This window comes from Ailuropoda melanoleuca, chromosome 2 (assembly GCF_002007445.2).
Source record: "Ailuropoda melanoleuca isolate Jingjing chromosome 2, ASM200744v2, whole genome shotgun sequence".
Lineage (NCBI taxonomy): Eukaryota > Metazoa > Chordata > Mammalia > Carnivora > Ursidae > Ailuropoda > Ailuropoda melanoleuca.
Genome location: NC_048219.1, coordinates 830,935 through 854,061, shown reverse-complemented (window position 1 = coordinate 854,061; position 23,127 = coordinate 830,935). Strand labels below are relative to the sequence as shown.

Below are 23,127 nucleotides of genomic sequence, written 5' to 3'. Positions count from 1 at the left end.
GGCGCTCAGAGACACAGGCATCCCAGCAAAACACACAGACACTTGTGCCGCACCAGGCACCCGCCTGCACCTGTGCAGGCGTCCCTACTCCCAAGTCCCCCCTCCCTCTCCCTCCTTGGGTCAGCGTGGAACTAGCTGCTGTTTCCTGTCCCTCCCCATGACCCCCGCACCCATCAAGCCTCAGTGAACACAGTGGTGGCCCGATACACTCACACCATCTCTCCATCGCCACCACCCACCTAGTATGGCCCAGCACAGCCCCTCCCGTCACCCGGTGCGTGCAGCCCACGCCATCCTGGAGCTGGTGGGGTACCTGCGAACTGGACTTCTCTTCCTGACCGCTGTCCCTCCTGTTGGTTCCCTCGGCAGCCAGCTCCATCTTGTCCAAACACGGATACGAGCAGGACGCCTCCTGGTGTAAAACCCTTCATTGGCGTTCCATTATTCCCTGGACAAAGACCAACAAGGCGCAGCTGTGCCATTTTACAAGGACATTGGCGACCTTATAAAAGATGACAACAGGCCCACGCCGAGGATTCTTGTTCTTTCCTCCCCATTACAAAGGGGAGAGCCCAGCTGTGTGATGACAGCCGTACAAAGCCAGTTCCCAGCGGAGGGACGAGTCTCCCTGGCCTTCGGGTGTCCACGGCGTCTCCCCATTGGGAGGAGAATACCACAGATCTCCTTCGGAGAGGGGCCTCATCCTCATGGGGGACTCCGGGGCCCTCTCCAGCATTCTGCAAGCTCCAGACCACCTGCCCATCAGGCTCAAACAAAAGGCATACCGTGGGGTGACCAGGAGGTCAAGTTCCCGGGGTCAGCTTCCCAGTGAATCATGTCCTTTGAGGCCCGCCCACCAGTAAGTAGCACAGCTACCTCTGCCACCTCTCAGCCCCTCCTGGATGCATGTCCCTCGGACCACAGGGCCTTTGCATAGGCTGTCTCTCTAACTAAACTCTCTCTGCCTTCCCCTTCACCCGATTAATTTCTTGAGATCCCTGCTAAACCATTTCTTCCACAGAGGAGCCCTCACTGGCCCCCTTCCCGGATCAGACACCCCCATAATTGCTCCCATAGGCCCATGGAACATCCTGTCAAACCACTTAGGCCTATTTGTCAGTTTCCCTTCAGTATGTGATTACTAATGTCTGTCTCCCTACGGACTGTGAGCTCCATGAGGGCTGGAATCACAGCGTATGGCTCTTCGGTGTCTGCCCCGCACGTAGGAAGTCCCCAGTACAGGTGACTGACTGAAGAGGCAACGAATCCTTTCAGGAATAAGGTGACCCCGCTTTGCTGGGAGACGTCTGCAGGCGTCATCGGGCTCTGAGGGGAGCCAGAGGTGACGAGATCAAGCTCTCAGCCTGGTGCATGCGGCCCGCCTGGAGCTTAGGAAATGGTGAGTTGAGGATGATGGTGGTGGCGACAGCTTCTCCGCTACAAGGAACACGTTTACGCCAGGAGAAAGAAGACGTTGCTTCGAGACTGGGCTCTGTTCCTTCTACTCACCTCCCGCCCAACCACCCTCTGTCAAGGAAGTTAAAATTTGTCAAGTGGAGGCCGTCATCCTGCTGGAGCGCTGGGGGCCCTGGCCCAGCCGCGTATGCTCCACCCCAGCGGCCATAAGTGCTTGGAGCTCCCGGGACAGCAGCTGGCTCCCCTGTGGCCAGGTAAGGAGGAAGGGAAGGAGGGGCCCAACATCTGTGGGGGTCTCCCCTGGGTGCAGCACCCCGCAGAGAACTCTACACCCTTCATTTCCTTTCTGTCCGGTCCCAATTATCCCCCTATTACGGGTGACAAAGCTAAGCTCAGAGAGGTGACAGGCCTGGCCAAGGTCACCCAGCCCCTAAGTGGCAGAGCAGACACTCCAGTCCCAATGCATTTTCCTGATGCAGTGACCACATTGTGTCACTGTGTGAAAACTATAACACCAGACACAGGTCCCGAATGCCTGAAACTCCAAGTCATCCCCAAACCCCCGCCCCTCCCCCAAAAAAACCTCAGCTGGGGACACCTCTGCCTACAAGCCCGCCTAGATTTCCCTGCCTGGCTCTGGCCCCACAGGCCTTGGTTGTCTGCCCCAGGTGCACATGGGAGGAGCTGGTAGGGGTCCCATCCTGGTCAGCCTGGGAGTCCAAATGGCTCACCAAAGGAACTGCCTCCGAAACCCGGCCCTTCCGGGGAAACACCCTTACGCTGCTGCAGGAAGGGCAGGGGCCGAACCTCCCAGGAATCAAAGCTCCTTTTCAGTTGTTTAGACTTAGTTCCTCAGTGACTCACTGTTTGGGCTCTCGTGACCCAGGCCAGGAGCCAGGGGCTGCCAGGTGCCCTCGTTAAAATCAAAAGGCAGTGGTGAGCAAAGGGGAGCCCCCTCTCTGGAGACCGTGACTCATGGTTGCTGGGTGATCCTGGCCAGGGGCACTCACCTCCCTGGCCTGCTTCCCCACCCCCAGTCTAGAGTCTTAACTCTGGTCTGGGGGGGTGAGTTCCAGGAGGAGTCGGGAGCAGGAAATGGGAGGGGCACGTGGCAGGGCTGTGCTCACCCAGCTTTACCCTGCCTTACAAACTTCTAATCCCAAATCACTGGCAGAGATCCCGCCACCCAGCCGGTCTCTTCCCCTCCGCGGGTGGCACCCGCCCAAGGGCCTGTACCCCTAACTATGGTGTCATGGATCTGGTGTGGGGGAGTCCTTCCCCTCTGCGGTGTGAGACCCCGCATCGGCAGCAGACCAGCTCCTGAGGGGCAGGCCTTCTGCTGGGTATCAGTCTCAGGTGGTGACATGACTTTTGCTTTCATGGGTACTTCCCTCCATTAAAATAGATAAATTAAATAAATAAATAAATAAATAAATAAATAAATAAAAGTGGAAAGCAAATGTTATGACCCTATTGGTAGGAAGACCAATAGATCCAGGCTGGATTATAGTCATTCTGATTTTAAAGAAATTAAAATATTTTGGAAGCCCCTAAAAATATCACACGTGCTAGGCACCAGCCCTACTAGAGGCACGAGGTAAGCCCTTTGAACTGCCTGGGCCCAAATTCTGGCTCACCGTGGATTTAGGCGGGTGCCTCCGTTTGCTTCTCCGTAAAGTGGGGTGATCAGAGCTACGGCGTCGTGGGGCTGTCGGAAGGCTCCTTGAGATCTTGCCTAAGAAGGGCTTTTGGCACTGTCCTGGTACGTGGTAAATACTCAGAGGGGGCTAGCCACCCAGAAGGCAAGGTGGGATGCCTTCCATGNAGAGGGGGCTAGCCACCCAGGAGGCAAGGTGGGATGCCTTCCATGCCCATTATACAGACAGGAAAACTAAGGAGATGAGCAAGGCAAAGGACCCACCTAAGTGGTGGAAACAGGACCACAAGCCTGCAGATCAGGCAGCTCCCAGGTCCTGTGCTGATGGAAGTGGCTGGTCAAGTTTATCCCAGCTCCAGACCAGGAACAGGGAGGGCAGGGCAGGAGGAAGTTGCAGGCTAGGACAAGGGGTGCCTCTTGCTTCCACTTCTGCCGACATGGACTCAGGGGCGTGGGCGGCAGCCAGCCAGCTAGGCCACTGTGCGCCCATGTCCAGTGGGACTTCACAGTCTCCTACCACAACAGAGCTGGGGCCCTTCTTCCATCCCCCCAACCTCTAGCCAAGCCCTGAAGCCTGGCCTCCGTGTTCTGGCCTGACAATGGGGATGGCAGCTCATGCTGGGAGACAAGCTGGGCCAGGGGCTATGGTCTCCCCAACTGATCCCCTTAAGATAACATCAAAAGGATGGAAGTTTCCAGTCCATGCTGGAATGTGGGTTTTCCAGCTGACTCAGGCTGAGCCTCTTTCTACGGCTGCCACACTGCGCCACTGTCTGGGGATCTAGGGAGACAGAAGTCACATCTGGGAGCATTTCCACTGCTTGTCAAACAAGCAGCAGCCTGCCCAGGAAAGAACAATGAAGAAAAATCCCTAAGCTCAGCTGGCTGAGCTCCCAGCCTCCGGCCTGTTTGATCTTGGACAAATGGTCCTCCGGGTCCCCAGGGTCCTGCCTCGTGGTCAAGCTGCCCTCAGTGCTCTCCCTCTGGGTAACGCGGAGTCTGGGGTGGGGGACAGGGAGCAGAGGGCATGTTGCAGTAGCTAACAGCATGGGAACAGGGCAGACATGGCCACGTGGACATAAGTTTCTCCACTTTTCCGGGCCTCAGTTGCTGCATCAGTAAAATGGGGATGAGAAAAAGATGCCAAGAATGAAAAGCCTTTGGTGCAGCCCCTGGCTCACAGCCCAGCCGGTGGGAGCTAGCACCTTGATTTTTGGTAAGGGGTAGGTGAAGGGAGAGGCAGGGAAAAGAGAGAGCCACAGACTACTCCCCGAAAACCGCCTGGGAACCAAGTCCACGGTCCCCAGGCTGGCCCCTCCCCTGGGGACTTGACCAAAGACCTGGAAGTATAGTTGCATCACTGGGCATTTGGGGGTTAATGATGGGGAGTGGACAGGATCCAGTATTTAACTAATTGGGGAGGTGCCCCGAGATCAGAGGCACCCCACTCACTTCCTTCTCCTGCAGCCCAGATCCTCTGCCCCCTGCTCACCTCCCCTTCCCTCAGGATGAAGCCTCCCCCTCTTCTGACCTTCCTTTGCCTCCTGGGTAAGTGACCTATGTGACTTTTCCTCTTCTTCCTCCCCAGCTGGGAACCGAGAGCTCCCCGGAGGCTCTAGGGAAGGTGTGGGGGGTCATCACGAGGCCAGTTGTGCCCGAGGCAGCACTGGCCAGGGAAGAAGGGAGGGGTGGGGGGGGAATGCAGCCCAGGTGGTCTGGGAGGGCACAGGAAAGAGGCTGGTGGGGACCCAAGAGAGCACACATGAGGCTCCTGCCACCCACACCCCACCCCCTCCCCATTAGCTTCCATTTTGGGCTCCATCCTGCCTGGGTGGGCAGGCCCCCACTGCTGTACTAGCAGGAGCTGGAGGCATTTGGGGAACCCCGGGTGGTCATGAAGCCGATCCAGTACCATCTGATGGGACTTGGTTGGGACAGAGTGCTCTGGAGCACGGAGCTGATGCCTAGGGAAATGATCAGGACCCAATGACCCAGTACTTTTGGGGAGCAGTGCAGGGCAAGCGGGAGGATGAGTGGGTGGTATTCTGGAGAGGAGGGAGGAGAGTGGGAGGGGCACTGGGAGCGTTGTCACTACGGGGTGAGCAGTAGGCATCGAGGTGGGCCCGACGGCGTGGNGGAGGATGAGTGGGTGGTATTCTGGAGAGGAGGGAGGAGAGTGGGAGGGGCACTGGGAGCGTTGTCACTACGAGGTGAGCAGTAGGCATCGAGGTGGGCCCGATGGCGTGGGAACATTATTACTGATTAGCGTCATTGTTGCTGGGAGCAAGGTGCTTGGGGAGGTGGGGTTAACTGGACAGTCGGGGAGGGGTCTGGACTCAGACTGGAGGGGACATGGGGGAAGCTGGCTGCAGACGGCAGAGCCCTGGCTGGTCTGCCGGCCTCTGCCCCCGTCCCCGCAGTGGCCCTGGCTGGCGGGAACCTGGTCCAGTTTGGGGTGATGATCGAGAGGATGACGGGGAGGCCGGCCCTGCAGTACAACGACTATGGCTGTTACTGTGGCGTTGGTGGTTCCCACTGGCCCGTGGACCAGACAGACTGGTGAGTGGACGGCCCAGTAGGGGGACCTCTTGGGAGCGGGGAGGAGCTGGGACACCCAGCAAGTGGAGGCTGACCTCTCCTTTGAGCCCCTTTGAGCCCTGGGCCCCCCGGCAGCCCCTGGCCCAGCCCAGCCTGGCTCACAGGCCCCTCCGGGTTGCCCGTGACCCTTCCAGGTGCTGCCATGCCCACGACTGCTGCTACGGGCGTCTGGAGAAGCTGGGCTGTGAACCCAAACTGGAAAGGTATCTCTTCTCAGCCAGCAGACACAACATCTTCTGTGGTAAGCGAACAGCTCTGGAGTGCCCCAGACACCGGGTCGGGGGGTGGCGGGGAAGCTTCAGACGGTAACCGCCTGCTGATGGCGGCCCCGGGTTCCTCATCAGGACCGGAGCCTGGGTTGGGGAGATGGGCGAGGTGGGTCTTGCATCACCACAGAATTGTAGAGAGGCCTGGCCATGCACCCAGATGGTTGCGGGCACCCAGTCTAAAGATCCCGGGACCCGTGCGCTCCCACCCTGGCCCCAGGCGCTTCTCCCCACCAGAGGCCCGCCAGCTCCAGCCTCTGGGAAGAGGCGCAAAGGGGGCAGAGCTGAGCCAGGCCCAGAGGAGCTGTACCCATACACCCTCTCCCGGGCCTGAGCAGCAAGACAGAGCTGGGGCTACAATTTGGGACAGCAGACCCCATTGCCAAAGGCTGACTCCCCCCAGTGAGCTGTCAGGAGGGACCTATTTGCTCAGTTTTGCCAGATCCAATGCCCACTTGAGCCAAACAGTTTTCCTCTGGTCCCCAGCCTCAGGGAAGTGGCCTGGATCAAGTGACAGTGTGGGGGGCTCCACGCCACCGGTCCCAGTGGAGGGAGCCCAGATATCAGAGCACCAAGCCTTCCCACCGCAAAGCTGAGAACAGCCTGGAGGGAGGGAGGGGCCGAGTGAGGGGGCAGCAGAAGAACCCAGGAGGGTCAAAGAGGCCAGCTCAGATGCTAAGATCCGTCCTTGGGGAGGGGGCAGAGCCAGGACCAGAACCACTGGAGGCAGATTTAGCTCAGTCTCTTGCTCCTGCAGCCACCTATCTACTCAGCAAGGCAGCTTTGTCAGGTAGTGAGCTCCCTGTCACCGCAGGTTTATGCAAGGTAGGAACAAGTCACCTGTCCGGATGGCACTGAGGGGATGATTGAGGAGAGGTGTCAGGAGAATAGGGTCAGAGGCTCAGGGCTTCCCCTCCTCCCTACTGGGTGACTTTGGGCAAGAGACAGAACCTCTCAAAAGCCTGTTTCCTCATCTATAAAATGGAGCCCATCACACTCATTTCCCCTGCTTCCCCCAGCTCCTACCAAGAACCACCCGAAAGAACCGACGTGGCTGATAAACCCCTGAGTTTTGCTGGAATAGCAGGTGCAGGCAGAACCCTGATGGGAAGTGGAGGCTGACCTTTGAGGGGAAAATGAGGAGCCCAGGACATCTCCGTGAGATGTACTCTCGGGGCCAGGGAGGAGCCAGAGCCACTGAGGGCAGACAGAGGCAGAGGAGAGAAGGGGAGGCTCTGGGGGCCCCGGGGCTTGCAGAGCCGAAGCCAGCTCCAAGCCCAGGCCGGGTGTGAGGGGGGCCCTAAGATAAATGCCAGAAAAACACGCTCTGTCCCCTTGGGTGGAGACAGGCCCAGGGCCCGAGCAGGCCCCAGGCTTCAGTTCCGACGGGCTCCAGTCTGGGCCCAGGCTGCTCCGGGGTGCGCAGGCCACCGGGACTGAGTCGCTGCCATTTCTTGCTCCCCGGTCAGCTTGGTGCCTGCACTCCACCACCAGCCCTGCCTCACCTGGGGAGGGGGTAATCTAGAAATCCTCCCCGGGGCTGCAGCAGGTGCCTTAGAGAACCAGATGGTCTGTCCCCGGGCCAGCCAGAGGGCCAAGGCGGGGTGCATGGGCTTGGGAGAGGAAGGAAGAACAGAGAAAGCAGAACCCCCCCCAGACTCCCCGTCTCTCCCCCACACCCGACACACCCCTGCAGTAGTGGGCTTCCAGCAGAATGGGGCAGAGACGTGGACCCCAGAGAGCGGGAGGCCTGAGCCACAGGGTCCCTGACTCACCTTGTCCCATCAGACGGCAAAACCGCCTGCCAGCGTCAGACCTGCGAGTGTGACCGGACGGCCGCCCTCTGCTTCCGCCACAACTTGGGCACCTACAACCGCAACTTCGTCCGTTACCCCAACAAGCTGTGCAGTGGCCCCACACCACCCTGCTAGGCCCGGGCCCCGCCTCCGCTCTGTACTCCGGCCTCCAGTGGCCCCAGGCCTGGGCAGCACTGACACCAAAGGCGCTCCTTCCAGAAAATTCCTTTCCTGCACACCCATCCTTCCCTGAGACCTCCCAGACTGTGGCCTGGACCATCACTCGTCCCCCTAGGAAGAGACAAGAGACCCTTTAGCACCCAGAAGATTCTATAACCCAGTCCTGAGATCTCCGTTCCCTCTTCTGAACAAGTGAATAATGTTGTCCCCTAATTCTAATATTCTCTGATTCTCAGATTCTATCATTATAGGATTTCATTAGTCTACAGTTGCATTCATTCACTTTTTTTTTTTGAGTCTCTACCACGTGCCAGCAATGCGCTAAGCACTGGGGATAGGGCAGGAACCAATCTGACACCATGGCCCCAGGCGTGCAATTCTAATGTTCTGTCCTTTCCATTTCCCCTTATAGTAAGTTTTTGTTATTCTGTTTTTCTAACATTCTACAATCTTCTGCAAAACAATAATGGCAATCTCCAGAAGGAATCTCTCTGGCCAGACGGTGTCATGTGAGAAGCATGAAAAATACCAACCTACAAATATTGTCCCCACCATGTCATCAGGCCTCAAATCCCTCCCCTTTAGCANTAATGGCAATCTCCAGAAGGAATCTCTCTGGCCAGACGGTGTCATGTGAGAAGCATGAAAAATACCAACCTAAAAATATTGTCCCCACCATGTCATCAGGCCTCAAATCCCTGACTGGCTAAGTGTGAAACAAAGCTCTAGAATCAGTCTGTCCAAATCCCTCCTCTGACAGAGTGGTGTGCAGGGGTCGCAGAGGGGAATTACTACTTCAGGGGGTGTCCACACTCCCAGCCGGTGTGCCTCCGTGTCTTCACAATTTGGTATCAACCAGTGACACTCCGTATGGCCATGTACGGCCATGTCAACCCAACCCTCTGTTGTCATCTCAGACAGCCCAGAGTGCCCAGAGAAGGTCCCCCGCAAGGGTGCCCAGGCCGGGTCAGGCTCCTGATACAGGGAGGGGAAGTGGAAAGATGTCAGCCTCCAGCCTCTAACTCTGGAGCCACGAAGAATTTAACGCACCGAAGGCGTCCCCCCATGTGGGACGCAGCCTATCCCGGAAACAATGTACTTTAGCAGATTCTAATCCTCGCTATGGACAGAATTCTCTCCACTATCTACAGTATGTGGATAAAACCTGCCAGGATGGGGATGAGCCCGCTCCACACATGGGAAAGGTGCTACCTGGAGGGGACAAAGCTCACAGCAGACACGCAGTAAATGTTCACGCCCTGTGTCCTTTTCGTGCATGTCTGCAACTTTCAGGACTTTGAGGGCAGGAAAGAGCAGGAAGAAATCTAAAGGATGATCACCATAAACTTTGAAGGTGAAGCAGCTCTGTGTTGGCCAAAACAAAGCGGGGGGCAGGTGAGCGCGCTTTGCCGCTGTGAAGGATGCCAATCCTTGGTAGAGTCAGGTCTTAGCAACACAGGGACTGGGGAAGCCAGCGAGAGCCTTTGTGGGAAGAGTGGTCCTGAGGCGCCCTCTGGTGTCCACTTGGTTTAGGTCACGAGGAGGACACCTAAACTTAGCTTACACCTGGATCTCCCTCCATCAGGGGGCAAAGCGGCTTCTGGGCTAGTGAAATCGGTGCCTTGGCATTGTCAGTCATAAATACGCTGAGAAATAACCACAAAGCCCTTACGAACATCTTAGAGTGATAGATGCCACTGCATAAGCGAGCCGCACGGGAAGAGGGAACGGGCTTGGAGAGACAGAGAGAGGTCATGCTCTGGGCACGCTGGACGTAAGGCAGCCACGGGACGGGCACCTGCTCACCCGAAAGGTGTGCAGCATCCCGCAGAGTGAGCACTGGAATTGACACATGAGACCCAACGCGGCCTGTTTTCCCAGTGATCAATAAAGTTCGGTGAATGAATCAATGGGTCTGGATTCCGTGTACATGTCTGGGGGGCACACACTTCATTGCTGGCTGCAGACTTGTGGAAAGGACTGAAAATCCCTGAACTTGAGGTCACAGTTTCCAGGCCAGGACCTCTCTGCTCAGCCAGTTAGCAACTGTTCTAGACCCAGNCAACTGTTCTAGACCGGCTGTTCTAGACCGGCTGTTCCGTGTAGCCCGTGGACACCAGCAGCAGCATCCTCGGGGAGCTTGTTAGAGATGCAGAATCTTGGACCTGACCCCAGGCCCCCGGAGGCAGAACTTGTAGGTTAACAAGACCTCCCCCCACCCTGGGTGATTCATGTGCCCATTAAAATCCAAAAAGCCCTGACATGGGGCCAAATGGAACAAGGACGTGCCCCTGGCAGGCTGGCTGTGGCAAGGTTTAGACCAGTTAGCGTTTGTGAAGGTACAGAGCAAAGCCTAGCACATAAGAAGCGTTCGTGTTCTGTGAATGAATGACAGCCGTAATAATAGCTGACACTTCATCAAGTCTTGGCATTTACCAGGCACTACTCTAAGTTCTTTCACTGTTCACTGTTCTAAGTGTTGATTAATCCACTGAATGAACGAAGGAATGCATGAGGCCTGGGGGCTGCCTCAAGGCTGCGGGAGGGACTCCGGTTCCTGAATGTTCAGAGATTGCCTCTCCAATTTTGATGCCACCATTTGGATTGATGTGTTTCCTTCCCACTTAACCCCTAACAAAACCTATCAAAGAAACCTGTTTGATCAAGTACCTGCTGGGTTAGTGATTAGAAACTAAAGCACATTGGAATTTCCAAATAGGACTTCACAGACCTCCATCTGCTTCTTTGGGGTTCTTCACGGTGTCACTGCAGGAGAATCCAACCTTCAGTAAGTGTGTATGCAGGCAACACTGCCGGTCCCTCGCTGAATGCCAGAGATAGAGACACATCTGATATGGCCAACCGGCAGACAGACACATCATTCTATACCAGTAAGTGCTTTCCCAGAGCAAGACTAGACCATCAGGACCTCCCTCTTCCAGTCGGTCACCATCCTGCCCACCAATGCCAGCTTCATCTTCCCCCAGTCTGATTTCCATCATGTCGCTCCCTCCTCTGCCCCCAAACCACCAATAGCTCCCATTGTCCACCAACCCCTGGCGTTCAAGCTTGGCGTCATCTGCTTTTCCAGCCTCGGAGATCCAGCCATAGATATTTTCGTTATACTCCGCCCCCGCCCCCTGCCTTCCAGCCTTCACCCCTCTGTACAAAGCTGCCTTCAGCCTGGAAGCTTCCCTGCTCACACGTGAAAATCCACGCACTTGAGGTGCATTTCAAATGCCACTTTTTCCATGATGCTTTTCCAGCTGGAGATTTCACCCTGCTCTGAACTGCCAGGCAACGTGTTTGTATGTTTCCTGGTCCAGTTACGCCCGTCACTGGGGTCCTTGTTTGGGGTTCCTATGTGGAGGAGGCAGACAGCCGCAGATTCAAATCCTGCTGCCAATCTGTGATCTTGGGCCGGTTATGTATTCCCTTCTGTGTAACCTGGGGATAGAATCACCAGCCGCACANACCCTGCTCTGAACTGCCAGGCAACGTGTTTGTATGTTTCCTGGTCCAGTTACGCCCGTCACTGGGGTCCTTGTTTGGGGTTCCTATGTGGAGGAGGCAGACAGCCGCAGATTCAAATCCTNGAGATTGCCTCTCCAATTTTGATGCCACCATTTGGATTGATGTGTTTCCTTCCCACTTAACCCCTAACAAAACCTATCAAAGAAACCTGTTTGATCAAGTACCTGCTGGGTTAGTGATTAGAAACTAAAGCACATTGGAATTTCCAAATAGGACTTCACAGACCTCCATCTGCTTCTTTGGGGTTCTTCACGGTGTCACTGCAGGAGAATCCAACCTTCAGTAAGTGTGTATGCAGGCAACACTGCCGGTCCCTCGCTGAATGCCAGAGATAGAGACACATCTGATATGGCCAACCGGCAGACAGACACATCATTCTATACCAGTAAGTGCTTTCCCAGAGCAAGACTAGACCATCAGGACCTCCCTCTTCCAGTCGGTCACCATCCTGCCCACCAATGCCAGCTTCATCTTCCCCCAGTCTGATTTCCATCATGTCGCTCCCTCCTCTGCCCCCAAACCACCAATAGCTCCCATTGTCCACCAACCCCTGGCGTTCAAGCTTGGCGTCATCTGCTTTTCCAGCCTCGGAGATCCAGCCATAGATATTTTCGTTATACTCCGCCCCCGCCCCCTGCCTTCCAGCCTTCACCCCTCTGTACAAAGCTGCCTTCAGCCTGGAAGCTTCCCTGCTCACACGTGAAAATCCACGCACTTGAGGTGCATTTCAAATGCCACTTTTTCCATGATGCTTTTCCAGCTGGAGATTTCACCCTGCTCTGAACTGCCAGGCAACGTGTTTGTATGTTTCCTGGTCCAGTTACGCCCGTCACTGGGGTCCTTGTTTGGGGTTCCTATGTGGAGGAGGCAGACAGCCGCAGATTCAAATCCTGCTGCCAATCTGTGATCTTGGGCCGGTTATGTATTCCCTTCTGTGTAACCTGGGGATAGAATCACCAGCCGCACAGGGTGGTGGAAAGGTTTAAGTGAGACAGCACGTTCAGGGTGCCTGGAGCATTCTGGAAGTTCCATCTCGGCCGGGCCGCTCTATGTATTTTTGCCTCCCCTACGGCATCCATCACGATACACGCCAGATAAATATCTATTCAGTTGACTCCACGGACACTTGATATTCAGAATTATTTTAGGGAAGCGGCATCATGCATATGATAAATACTATGCTCGCTTATTCGAAGAGCCCCTGGGCTCACTACTCTGAGTGCTCACTGATCTTGAGCGGACACGTTTGAAAATCGCTCACCGTCAGTGCCCTGAGCGGAGGTCCCACGGAGGAAATGAGGCACACCTGCCTGGGGAGAGCGTGCGCAGCTCCGTTATTGGAGGGCTGCTACCTGTGCGGAGCTCCAAAGTCAAGATGCACCCAGGGGTCAGCTCCGGACTCTGCCGAACAGTCAGGATGGGCAAAGTCCACCTCATCTCGGGGATTTGCTCGGCAAGCACGGCACTGGTCTTCCGGTAGCAAAAGCCGCAGGGCACATGTTTGAAGAAGTGCCCGGTCTTTCCCCAAACTGTATATCCTTGATAAACTCTGTCCTCAGCACATGGGACACCCCCCTCTATCTCCCCTTTCAGCCCAGTCCAAATGTCGCTTCCTCCACCAAGCCTTCCCTGATTTCCCTCTGAGTTCACAGCCCTCCTACCATAGTACTTCCTTTTACATCATGTCTGCGTATGTGTCCTCTTTCACTCCTGGAAACTTGGAGGACAGGGTCCATGTCTGATTCTATGCCCAGAAATAAGAACCGCTGGACCATACAGGTTCAGTAAATGTGGGATGGACTCTTGGATGCTTGGATGGGTGAATAAATGGAATAAAAACGGAGTACCTTCAGGTACCTACGTCCCTCTGCATTGGGAGGTTCAGACAAGATCCTCCAAGGTGGAAAAGCCTTCCTTCTGCCAAGCCAGAACCTATGAAGTGGCAGGATGCGTCTCGGCCCCTTACAAACAAACAAGTTCTAAATCTTGATCCTTTACAATCAAACAAGTTCTCAATCATTGAATCACTAGGATCTGAGTGCCCACGTTGTCCAGCACCTGACAAAACCCACGTCAGCGCAGAGCACCCTATGACAAATGTTTATTGTATCTCAAGGCACACATACACCTTCCGTGCATTTGCGGGGGCGGCGGTAAGGGCTCGTGGGGTGTCTGCTAAATGGCAAACTTTAAACCTGGGTTTCCAACCTAGCTTTCTCCTAGGCAACCATGAAGTTCCTGAATAGGGACACAGAACAGCCACTTTCCCCCTTGTGGTGTTTCAGTCTTTGGCATCCTGCTGTCATTCCCCCCAGTCAGCAGTGCTGTAGAGCCTGGAGGAAAATGTAAATAACAAACTTCGTATACTCTGATCATTCCCTACTTGGCCCAAGAACACTTCTCTGTCCTCACAGGCTCAGCCTGCCTCGCAGGACCTTACCAGTCACCTGGGCCCTGGCAGGAAGCCCCTTGACCCCGCCCAAGCTAGCAGGTGCACCCTGGCCCCTGGTGACTCATTGCAGATTGGAATGGAGGCCAGGGAAAGGTTTCCAGCTGAAGGAGCACCTGAATTGGGACATCACTTTGCTTCTAGTAGGGTCTTTCAGAAAGATTCTCAATTGGGTTGACAGGGTCCAGACCCCAGGCCTTGCAGGCCCAGAAACGTGAACCCAGAGGTCTCAGTCATGGACTGAGGTGAAAATCACATGAGGATAGTGGCCGAGGGGACACGTCCTTGCCAGTAGCCACATTTTCTTTCATGCAGGGTGTACGGTACTGGACACCTTCTGGTATCAAGGTACAGCCAATCCAAAGGCTGCTTAGTGAGTACAAAATTAGAACAAGAGAGTGGGAGCCTCGAGGCCAAAATCCCAAGGACGTGGCAAGCCTGGTGAGACTACACGGGCCTTGACCTCATGACTGGCCCAAGCCCTCGTGTGGGCTGGGCCCTGTGAGCGCAGAGGACTTCCCTACCTACTGGGTTTCTGCAGCTGCCCTTCTCCCGGCCCTGTCCCCTTCTGAGCCCTCTCCAGGTGTCTGTGCTCCGGTCACAGCTGTCCACGCGTGTTTGGAGGACTGTGCCTCCTCCTAGAATGGGGTCAAAATGACCCTCAGAGTTCTGGAGAAACCCCCAGGTGGCAGCCAACAGACAGCTGCAAATTCTCAGAGCTGCTCCGAGGTTCCAGCAGAAATCTCCAGCGTCCGGTCCTTAAGGGCGCCTCTGCCAGCGAGCAGCGGACCTCCCCTGCACCACAGCTCCTCGGCTCCTCCAAGCCCGGTGAGGCCCCAAATGACGGTACACACTCCCCTCCATGCAAAGGCCTCTAAAAAGGCCACTTGCTGGCAAGTTCTCTCAGTCTCATGCACTCGAATGGCGCTCACACTGGCAAAAACAACGCAAAGCTCTGTCTTTAAACTAGAATTTATTGAATACAAAACTCCATTTTCTAGATAAAGTGGCACATCTTTGCAGCTTCTATCGCACCAAGTATGGAAGATTAAAAACACAAAAAAGAAACATTTGGTTTTGAAAACACTGCAAATAGCCGAGTACAGTACTTTGGTAAATAAAAAATAAAATGGTTCAGATGAACACAATCTGTGAAAAGAAACCACCGAGAGGAAATGAACTATGGACGTCAGACAATGGTCACATTTCTCCCTGTCGAGCTCCAGAAGAAATAAGGCAAGACTTGCTAAGTCTGTGGATCGTGACCCCATGGAGGTCTTACATATCTCCAGACTGAAGCTAGAACAAGTATAGTGCAATTAGAAAAGAGAAGGTTCCTGAGCCTGCGAAGGCCCGTGCTCTCCAGACACCCCTGCCCTCCTTCCTAAGGGGTTCACGCCCGCCGGCACATCTGCGTCAGCAAGGGGAACACGCAGGGCTCAAGTCTAATTCCCGGCTCCTTCCTTCTTCTCACTGAGCTCAGTGTTCCTGGAGCTTGCCGGAAGGGTGGCCGGGGAGGCCGAGGGCCCTTTCCGCCGTGGAAAACGAATAATGAGGGTGGGAAGATGTGGGCAGCCCCACACCAGTGTTCTTCAAGTTGTGGTCAAGGGACCTGCCAGGGGCTCAAACTGCAGGCTGAGGTTTCTGAGTGAGCTCCAGTGANTTTCTGACTGAGCTCCAGTGATTGTCCCGGACGGCTGGCCACAGTGACCTGCTGGCTGCTGACACGTGCAGGGGCGGGGGCAGCCCTCAGATGCTTCGTCCGGGGATTGTCGCCCACCTAGACCGGCACAGGGAGCCCGGGGCTGCCCTGCTGAAAATAAAGCCATCGCACAGAAGTTCGTGCTTTTACAGAAACATTCTTCATGACAGCAGCCCCTTCTCCAGGAACTGTGCAGGGATGCTAACCGTTTTAACCAAGCTACAAAGCACCCCTAACTAGGAGAGAGAGACTAGTAAGCTTTGAAGACAAGGCTAAGAGCCTGAGGTCACCAGGAGCGTCACCTGGGGGCCCGAGCAGGGGCAGGCAGCCCGCAAGGAAGCCGGGCCCCGGGGTGCAGGCGGAGCGCCCCACGCCGTGCGAGCACTTTGTGACTGGGGGTCCCCATCTCCGCTCCACAGCAGTTACCCGTTCTCCCTCTCCTATGTGACGGCAGAAGACTTCCCTCAACACTCCACCTGGAAGATCTTCGCTTCAACGTCAGCAGAAAAGCACAATCCGCTTTAGAGTCAGGAAAACACACCTTGTAAAAAAGTGCTATTATTACATCACCTCCGAACTGTCGGAAGGCCCAGAGTTCCAGCCACGCCTGTTCTGGAAGCGGAGGTGAACGGATACTGAAGAGTGGAAATGACCAAATGGGAAAACAGCAGCCGACTCTGAATCTAGACGTTTGCTACAGACAGACAGAGCCTTGAGGTAAAAAGGTGAAAAGGTGAAGAGCCACGTGTCTGCCCGAAATGGGAGTCAGAGGGCCCCAGATGTGACCCACAGAGACCAAGAGCTCCATTTTCATCCCTTTACTCAGGGAGACCGTTAGTCAGCGCCGACTAGAAATCCCAGTTTCCGGTAACCGACTGCACATTCGAGCTGACCATTTCCCAGAGGTAAACTGATAGCATTCTCTGTTGACCCAGTAAAACCCAGGCAGAGTCTAAAGTTTCTCAGAATGAGAGAAATTGCACATTGACGACAGGGACTCACCACGAGGACAGTCCAGTGCCGACGTCCCTCGGATGCCTACCTACTCAGCAAGTGAGCGGCTCTCCCCCACGTCTCACGGCCCTCCTCCCCCAGGGCCACGTCCCTTCACATTGTAAACCCCAGGGAGACAAGGCAGGGCGCTACCGATGACCTACTCCGAGGTTCCCGTGACGCCCACTCGAGCCGCCCCACAAGGGAGACCCCACTTCACAAGCCCTCGGGATCAAAACGGGTTTGTAAGTGTTTTCAGAGCTTATAAAAGAAACTACAGACAACAACCTCAGCTGATATTCAAGATCTTTCTTTCTGCCACCATCCCTCAACGAGGCTCTGCTCCGGAAAGCTACTGAAAAATTAAATATACATATGGGTTCTAGCTCCCTAATATCTCCTGACGGCAGCTATGTTATTAGAAAGTGTGGTTCTAGGTTGTTCTAATATACATCTACCTTTCTAGTACAAAGCTGTTGCCACTAAAATTTTATTTATTTTGACCTTTAAAAAATCTTGTTTTTAAAATCCATAAAACCTTTACATACAGTTTATAAGACTAATAAGCAGCTATAGACCACTGCCCCATCCCCTTTCTCCAAACCTCACTAGAAGCTCCCGAGACAAACCCATGTAACAGAACCCTCTGATGGCCAAGACGCAGCACAGGGGCCAAGCAAGACGTGCCTCCTACCACGGAGTGCACGTGAGTCACCGTACCGGGACAAGAGTTACTGACAACAGTCATTGCGGAGCCGAACACACGGGACCTCCACGCTGGCTGCCTATAAAGTAATCTTCAAACGCCCAGAGGGCAGCTAAGTCCATGGCTCCCACCTTCCTCATACTTCAGTGAGACTGAGGCAGTGAAGTCTAAATTCACACCCTTAGCGAGAAGAGATCACTAAAGTCGGGTACGTGTACCCCATTCCTGATAATTAACATATTAAACGCACACCAATTTTAACTGGAAAACTATGAAATAGGATAAGAGAAAATTACCAAAGCCAGACTGGTTTTTAAAACCACTGTTATTTTACCCCAGAAATGCTGGTCTATTATCAGAATTTGGTAATTTGTTAACAAGTGTGCACAATATTCTTTAATAACATTTTAGCAGCTTCTAGTTAAACTTCTAAAACCCAACAGGGCCCAAGGCCACCTCCATTAACCAGGTCAATAAAGCAATTCTATTGCTCCTGACAAGGGGTATCCCTTACGCTATTTCTGACTCCTAATTCTGCTGTTTCTGATACACAACCTTGACCTTCCTGAGAGCATCTGGTCTCCTGCCCTCTCATCCTACCAGACAGACAAGAAAGAGTGTTCACTCAGAAAAGACCAGCCACAGTCAGGAAAGTGTCCAGAGTCAAAAGCCAAGAGAATGACCAATCCTTAAGCACTGGATCTCACTGCCTTGGAAACAGTAAGGCAACGGAGACCCTGCACCTGCAGGAACTGAGTACTAGGGCCTCCGACTCAGGACTCCACAACGTGCCAAGAGAACATGTTCTGCACTTTCCAAATCCACTATTACAAAGCACGCTACCAGGAAGGACCCCAAACCAACAGCCTGAGAACAGTTCCAAGAAACGACAGATGCTCCAACTACAAAAAGTCACCGAAGTCAACGAACAAAAAAATTAAAACACATCATTAAAACTGAAGAAAGCAAATCATCTGCTGATAAAAGCAATTCAATGAATCCAGGGCCAGCCCAGACAATGGTACATCCATTCAGTCAAAACTTTTTTACGGTTTTCCCTTCTCCTTGGAACGGTTATACTTTTGAAATCTGAGGTGGAGAAGTAACTAATTTACCTTTTGATTCAGCAGAATTTATTTGGCCAAATACTGGGTCCCCAAAAGGCCAAGACTGTCCACGACTGTCCACTTCATACATTCCAGGTTGGAAGTTCACACCCACCTACCAGTCTTAGGAATGACCCCTCTCCACCTCCCACATCCACGTCCGAACTGTGGAGTCACTCCGTGGCATCTGCCCTGTTGGTCTAACCTAAGTCACTGACAAGTGCTGAGTGCGGAAGAATCTTTCCAACACCAAATCCCAGACAGGGCTGGAACAGAAAGAAAGAAATGCAGCATTTTATGGGATTCCATTCTCACAACACTAAGAAAACAGAGCAACAGGTCAAACTACTTCTCTGAAGGCATCTAAGTCTAGAACTGCAAGGAAGAAAATAGTTAATTACATAGAATGTGAACCTGAAAAGCCTTAGTTACTCTTCCAGACCTCTGCCCCTACAAGATCAAGTAACTCTTTAGACTCTCACTAGACAAAGACTCAGGAATCTCTTCATTTCTCCCTTTATAACTGTGGGTTCTGCTCTCCCGACGATCAGAAGCTCAGAATTACAAGCAGTAATATGCCACCTTCTCCATGTCAAGAAACAAGTACCAAAACCTCAACGCCACCACCACTTCTCCAGGCAAGTCCAGGCCTAATGACCAGTCGGCGTGTTTATCGTATGGCTTGAGCGCAAGCGAACTCTCACGACCCGCACCCCACCTGAAATAGCGTCAGAACCAGGAAGGAGAAACACGTAGCTGTTGAATTTCCACCCTGACCATAGGCCACAACCCTCATATCCTATGACTTTGGAAAAAATACTTCCTGAATTATTTTCTAATGAAGTTAGATTAGTAGAAAATTAAATCTAAACATGTTCCTGAGTTGAAAACCATTTTATAAACTATCCCATATGTGAATATCTGCTTGAAGATGAAAGAGGAACAAAGGAAACCTGTCATTCTGAATTTCTAGCGATTCATCTAAACTACTTCATGAACAATTACAGCAAAACTCATCCCAAGTGTTCAGGAAAAATCCCAGGGTCACTGAACTCGGATTTTCAAGGCAAATAAAACCACACTTAAAAGGTTTTGTCTGAACTAACTATCCAACCCTAAGAACTTGATATTTTAATGACAAAACATGAATGGCTTCACTGAACTTTCATAAAATAAAACACAACACTAACAAAAGTTTGAGCAAAACAGAGGCAGCTTGAAGGAGACTAACTCGGTGTGTGAGCTTGTGGGTGAGTGTTGTGGGTTGTCATTTTGTGAGAGGACGGCCTCAGGGGAGAGCCTGCTACACAGCGCTCCGTTTTCCATTCGCACCTTGCAGCTCCCAGAAGGCCAGAGTCAGATGTTGAGAGCGGCAAAGGTCTTCACCAAGGTGACCTGCGTGTTCGCATCCGCTTCACTTCGGTTGTTGTCCCTGTGGCCACTCCTGCTCTCCAGGGCTTTGTGACGGTGCCGCTCCTCCTGTCGCTTCTTCTTCTCCAGTCGCTGCTGCTCTCGCCTCTGTTTGTTGGTGACCTGAAAGAGAAGGCCGCCAGGTGAGATGCGTGCAAGGCGGCGGACTCAGGTGCCCCCTGCCGAAGGGAGACACGGGGCGGGCGGATCCAAGGGGCACGGACTGCTTCTTAGCAGGAACAGAGAAAACCCACCTGACAGACCAGAAGTGATGTCTTTCGCATCACGGCTCAAGTTTACATTTAAATTTCTATCCCCGTGCTGAGCTAGCAAACGGAATCAATTCCATTCTCCTCATAATCCAATAGACAATGACCTAAGAAACATTAACCCCAGTCCCGCACGAGATGATGCTCAAACACGCCATAGGACACCCTTCTCCACATAACTGAATGCCCCAGGTAATCCTAGTAAAATCCTCAGAAGCTTATTGCATCTTTACCTCTGCCTGTGGCTTTTTACATGATGCTGCATTTGGGGCTCAGAACTGCCTGGTCCAAGTCTTTAAAATGAATTCCAAATTCAGTAAAAAGAATGGAGTCATATACTACTTGCGGAATCAGCGGCGGGGAGGGAGACGGACAACCCTTCTGGGAAGCATCTGACAATTTACCAAAAAGCCTTAAAAAGATTCAAATATCCATACCCTTGCACCTCTCCATTCCTCTTCTGGGACTCTAGCCACAAAAAAAATAACGCAAAATACAAAGATTTATACACAGTTTTTCAATGACGAGGATGGCATTTATGGGGATTTTGTAACACGGATTAACATGGAAGCACCCGGACACACAGTAACACTGGGCAGGAAAGGCAGGCTGTATGTGTGCACACAGAGAAGGACGTCAGGGCACACTTCTATTCGTCACTGCACGTAGCAAACTGGACAAGCAAGGTTCTCATTCTGCTTCTTGATATCCCTTTATGCACTCCCCGTATTTTCTTATACTACTTTAAAAACATCAGAAAACAATGACGCACTAAAATGAGCTCCAAGTTCCCACAACCGCCCACTGAATCACAGCCGCCCACCACTTGCACTTGCGAGCCCATCTTCCATACCTTTGGGAGCTGGTTTTTATTTGCTTTATTTTCTTCACTAGGGCTGACCCACTCTTTATTGTTTTCAGTTCTGCCTTCATTTAAGCCCTGATTTCCAAAGAGTCTGGTGCCACTGCCGCCCTCCTCCCATAAAGGGCCACACTGCTTCAGACTTCGGCCGCTGGACTCAATGTTCTCCTCTGCATCTTCCAAAGAAAGGTATTTTATTAAAATTGAGAACCTACGATAGTTACACAACCTAACAATACCTAACTCCAAAATCACCTGTCATATGGAGAGCACATTTCCTCAAAGCAAAATTCTAATATCAAGTCAATAAAATGGGGAACACGGCGGGGGGGGGGGGGCGGGGATAACTGGAAAACTGGAAAACNGACCAGCCTAATCCTCAGCTTCCCAACTGCACAGTGTTTTATTAAACCACTTTTTAACATGTATTTTTAGGAGGAAATCTTTCATTTGCACCCAAAACCCAGAAACGAAACAGGCTCCAAACCCGTACCGTCCAATACAGCAGCCACCAGGCACGTGTAGCCATTTAAATTAAAAATAATTACAGTTAAATAAAATCTAAACTTGAGTTCCTTACTCTCACTTAGCCACATGTGTTGAATTCACACTATACTGGACAGCATGGACACTGGACAGTGCTGGTTTAACCTCACAAAGACCAAGTTACTCACAGCTTTCTGAGAAAGCACAGCAAATATATAAAGAGGATCAGAAAATACCCGAACACACAGAAAACGGTAATGCCGGGAACAGTATATGGCACATATCCGTCAATATGTACTGAAATAATTTTAAACCATTCGTAAAAACAGTAAGACTCTGTATCTTTTTTCCATCTTCTGAGTCACAGAATTAAACCCAGTTCAAGTAAAAAAAATTCTAATTTATCACCAGTTGATGGATGCTAGTCACCTACGTATTTCCGTTAGAAAAATCAGTTATTTCTCTCGCCATTCTATTTCAGTTATCATTTGGTTTTATAAGAGATTCTCCTTTCGAGAAGAACAAAGTCTTCTCTGACACTCTCCATCCCTCCAAGACCAGCTTAGGTGGCCTTTCCCTGCGCCCCCCAGTTCCCTGTACTCCCCAACACTAGCACATATAATTATACCAGTTTCCTTACCTGTCTCCCCTCTGCCCCCCTCCCCTCGACTCCAGATTATCTTCTTCCCGAGGCAGGGCTAGGGCCTTGTAAAACAGGCCTACATGCAGAAAGTGATAAATGACAATATAATCACTACCTGTCCCTTGAAAAATAAACATCTGGAAAATCACCAATACAGTCACTTTGAAAGCATATAAATAGCAATCATGGACTTACTATTTCTTTTCCCCTGGTTCATCTGAAGCATGGCAATTATTGCAGATTCAATATTATAATTTTCAGCTTCCAGGTTCTGGACTATCAAATTAAAATCCTATCCAAGAAACAAAGGAACACTTCAAGACTGGGTCTACTCTTCTCCCTACCTCTCCATCAACAACCTGATACACAATAAGAGGTAACGGTGAGAATCGGGGCATGGTTCCAAGACCTTTTCCATTGAGCAAAGGCTGGTCATCTGAAATAACCATTTAATATAAATGAATTCCTTTATAAAACGGCACTCTTACTAGTCTAAACGTTAGTTAGGGAAAAAAAAAAAAAACCCACGTACTTGCTTAGGATTTTGGGCAGTACTGGGAAAAGTCTAGCAAACAAGAGAAAAATGAATCAACAGCTCTCACTAAGTTTTCTCACTCGATCTACTGAACCACAAACATCACGAACCTTGTTTGGCCCATCAGGTGTGGGCAGCCTGGGCTGGGGCTACGAAACCGACACACGAACTGGGCCCAGCAATGCCTGCTCATGCACCGTTACTGCTAAGGACAGAAACACTCACTGAACATCCAGTTGCGTTGCAAACTTTCTGGACGGCGTCTTCCACTTCATCTCTCAGGTCATCCTCCAAGTCAACGCCCTTCATCTTGATCTTTTCCCTTTTATTTGATTCATCTTGATGAAGCATCTGAAACTAAAGGAAATATAAAGAGTAATCATCATGGAACACGCAAATTACATTCAGAATCTTCAACACAGAAAGACATTCTTTTTTTTTTTTTTTAATTATTATATTATGTTAATCACCATACAGTACATCCCCGGATTCCGATGCAAAGTTCGATGCTTCATTAGT

At 52.2% G+C, this 23,127-nt stretch overlaps 2 protein-coding genes across 3 annotated transcripts in view; one reads left to right on the top strand and one right to left on the bottom strand.

The window, feature by feature from the left end:
* The first annotated feature begins 4,524 nt into the window (after positions 1-4,524).
* Positions 4,525-8,002, top strand: PLA2G2E (phospholipase A2 group IIE). Its single transcript, XM_002915632.3, has 4 exons — positions 4,525-4,621; positions 5,494-5,632; positions 5,806-5,912; positions 7,726-8,002. Exons 1-4 carry the CDS (start codon positions 4,582-4,584, stop codon positions 7,866-7,868), a joined length of 429 nt encoding a protein of 142 aa, XP_002915678.1. The 5' UTR covers positions 4,525-4,581; the 3' UTR covers positions 7,869-8,002.
* Positions 8,003-17,607: 9,605 nt separating this feature from the next.
* OTUD3 (OTU deubiquitinase 3) overlaps positions 17,608-23,127 on the bottom strand; it is a 15,809-nt gene continuing 10,289 nt past the window's right edge. Inside the window, exons 2-5 of one of the 2 annotated variants that reach the window (XM_034645502.1) lie at positions 22,834-22,965; positions 22,269-22,365; positions 20,936-21,120; positions 17,608-19,936 (exon numbers count right to left, since the gene is read on the bottom strand). In XM_034645502.1, coding sequence (XP_034501393.1) covers positions 19,760-19,936; positions 20,936-21,120; positions 22,269-22,365; positions 22,834-22,965 — 591 coding nt within the window. In that variant the 3' untranslated portion in view covers positions 17,608-19,759. The remainder of the gene's footprint in view (positions 19,937-20,935; positions 21,121-22,268; positions 22,366-22,833; positions 22,966-23,127) is intronic. The other variant, XM_034645505.1, reaches the window with a different exon arrangement.

Coding starts and splice junctions, on each gene's coding strand:
- PLA2G2E (XM_002915632.3), top strand. CDS start 4,582: ATGAAGCCTCCCCCTCTTCTGACCTTCCTTTGCCTCCTGG. Junction 4,622..5,493: donor GACCTTCCTTTGCCTCCTGG/GTAAGTGACCTA, acceptor CCGTCCCCGCAG/TGGCCCTGGCTGGCGGGAAC. Junction 5,913..7,725: donor CAGACACAACATCTTCTGTG/GTAAGCGAACAG, acceptor TTGTCCCATCAG/ACGGCAAAACCGCCTGCCAG.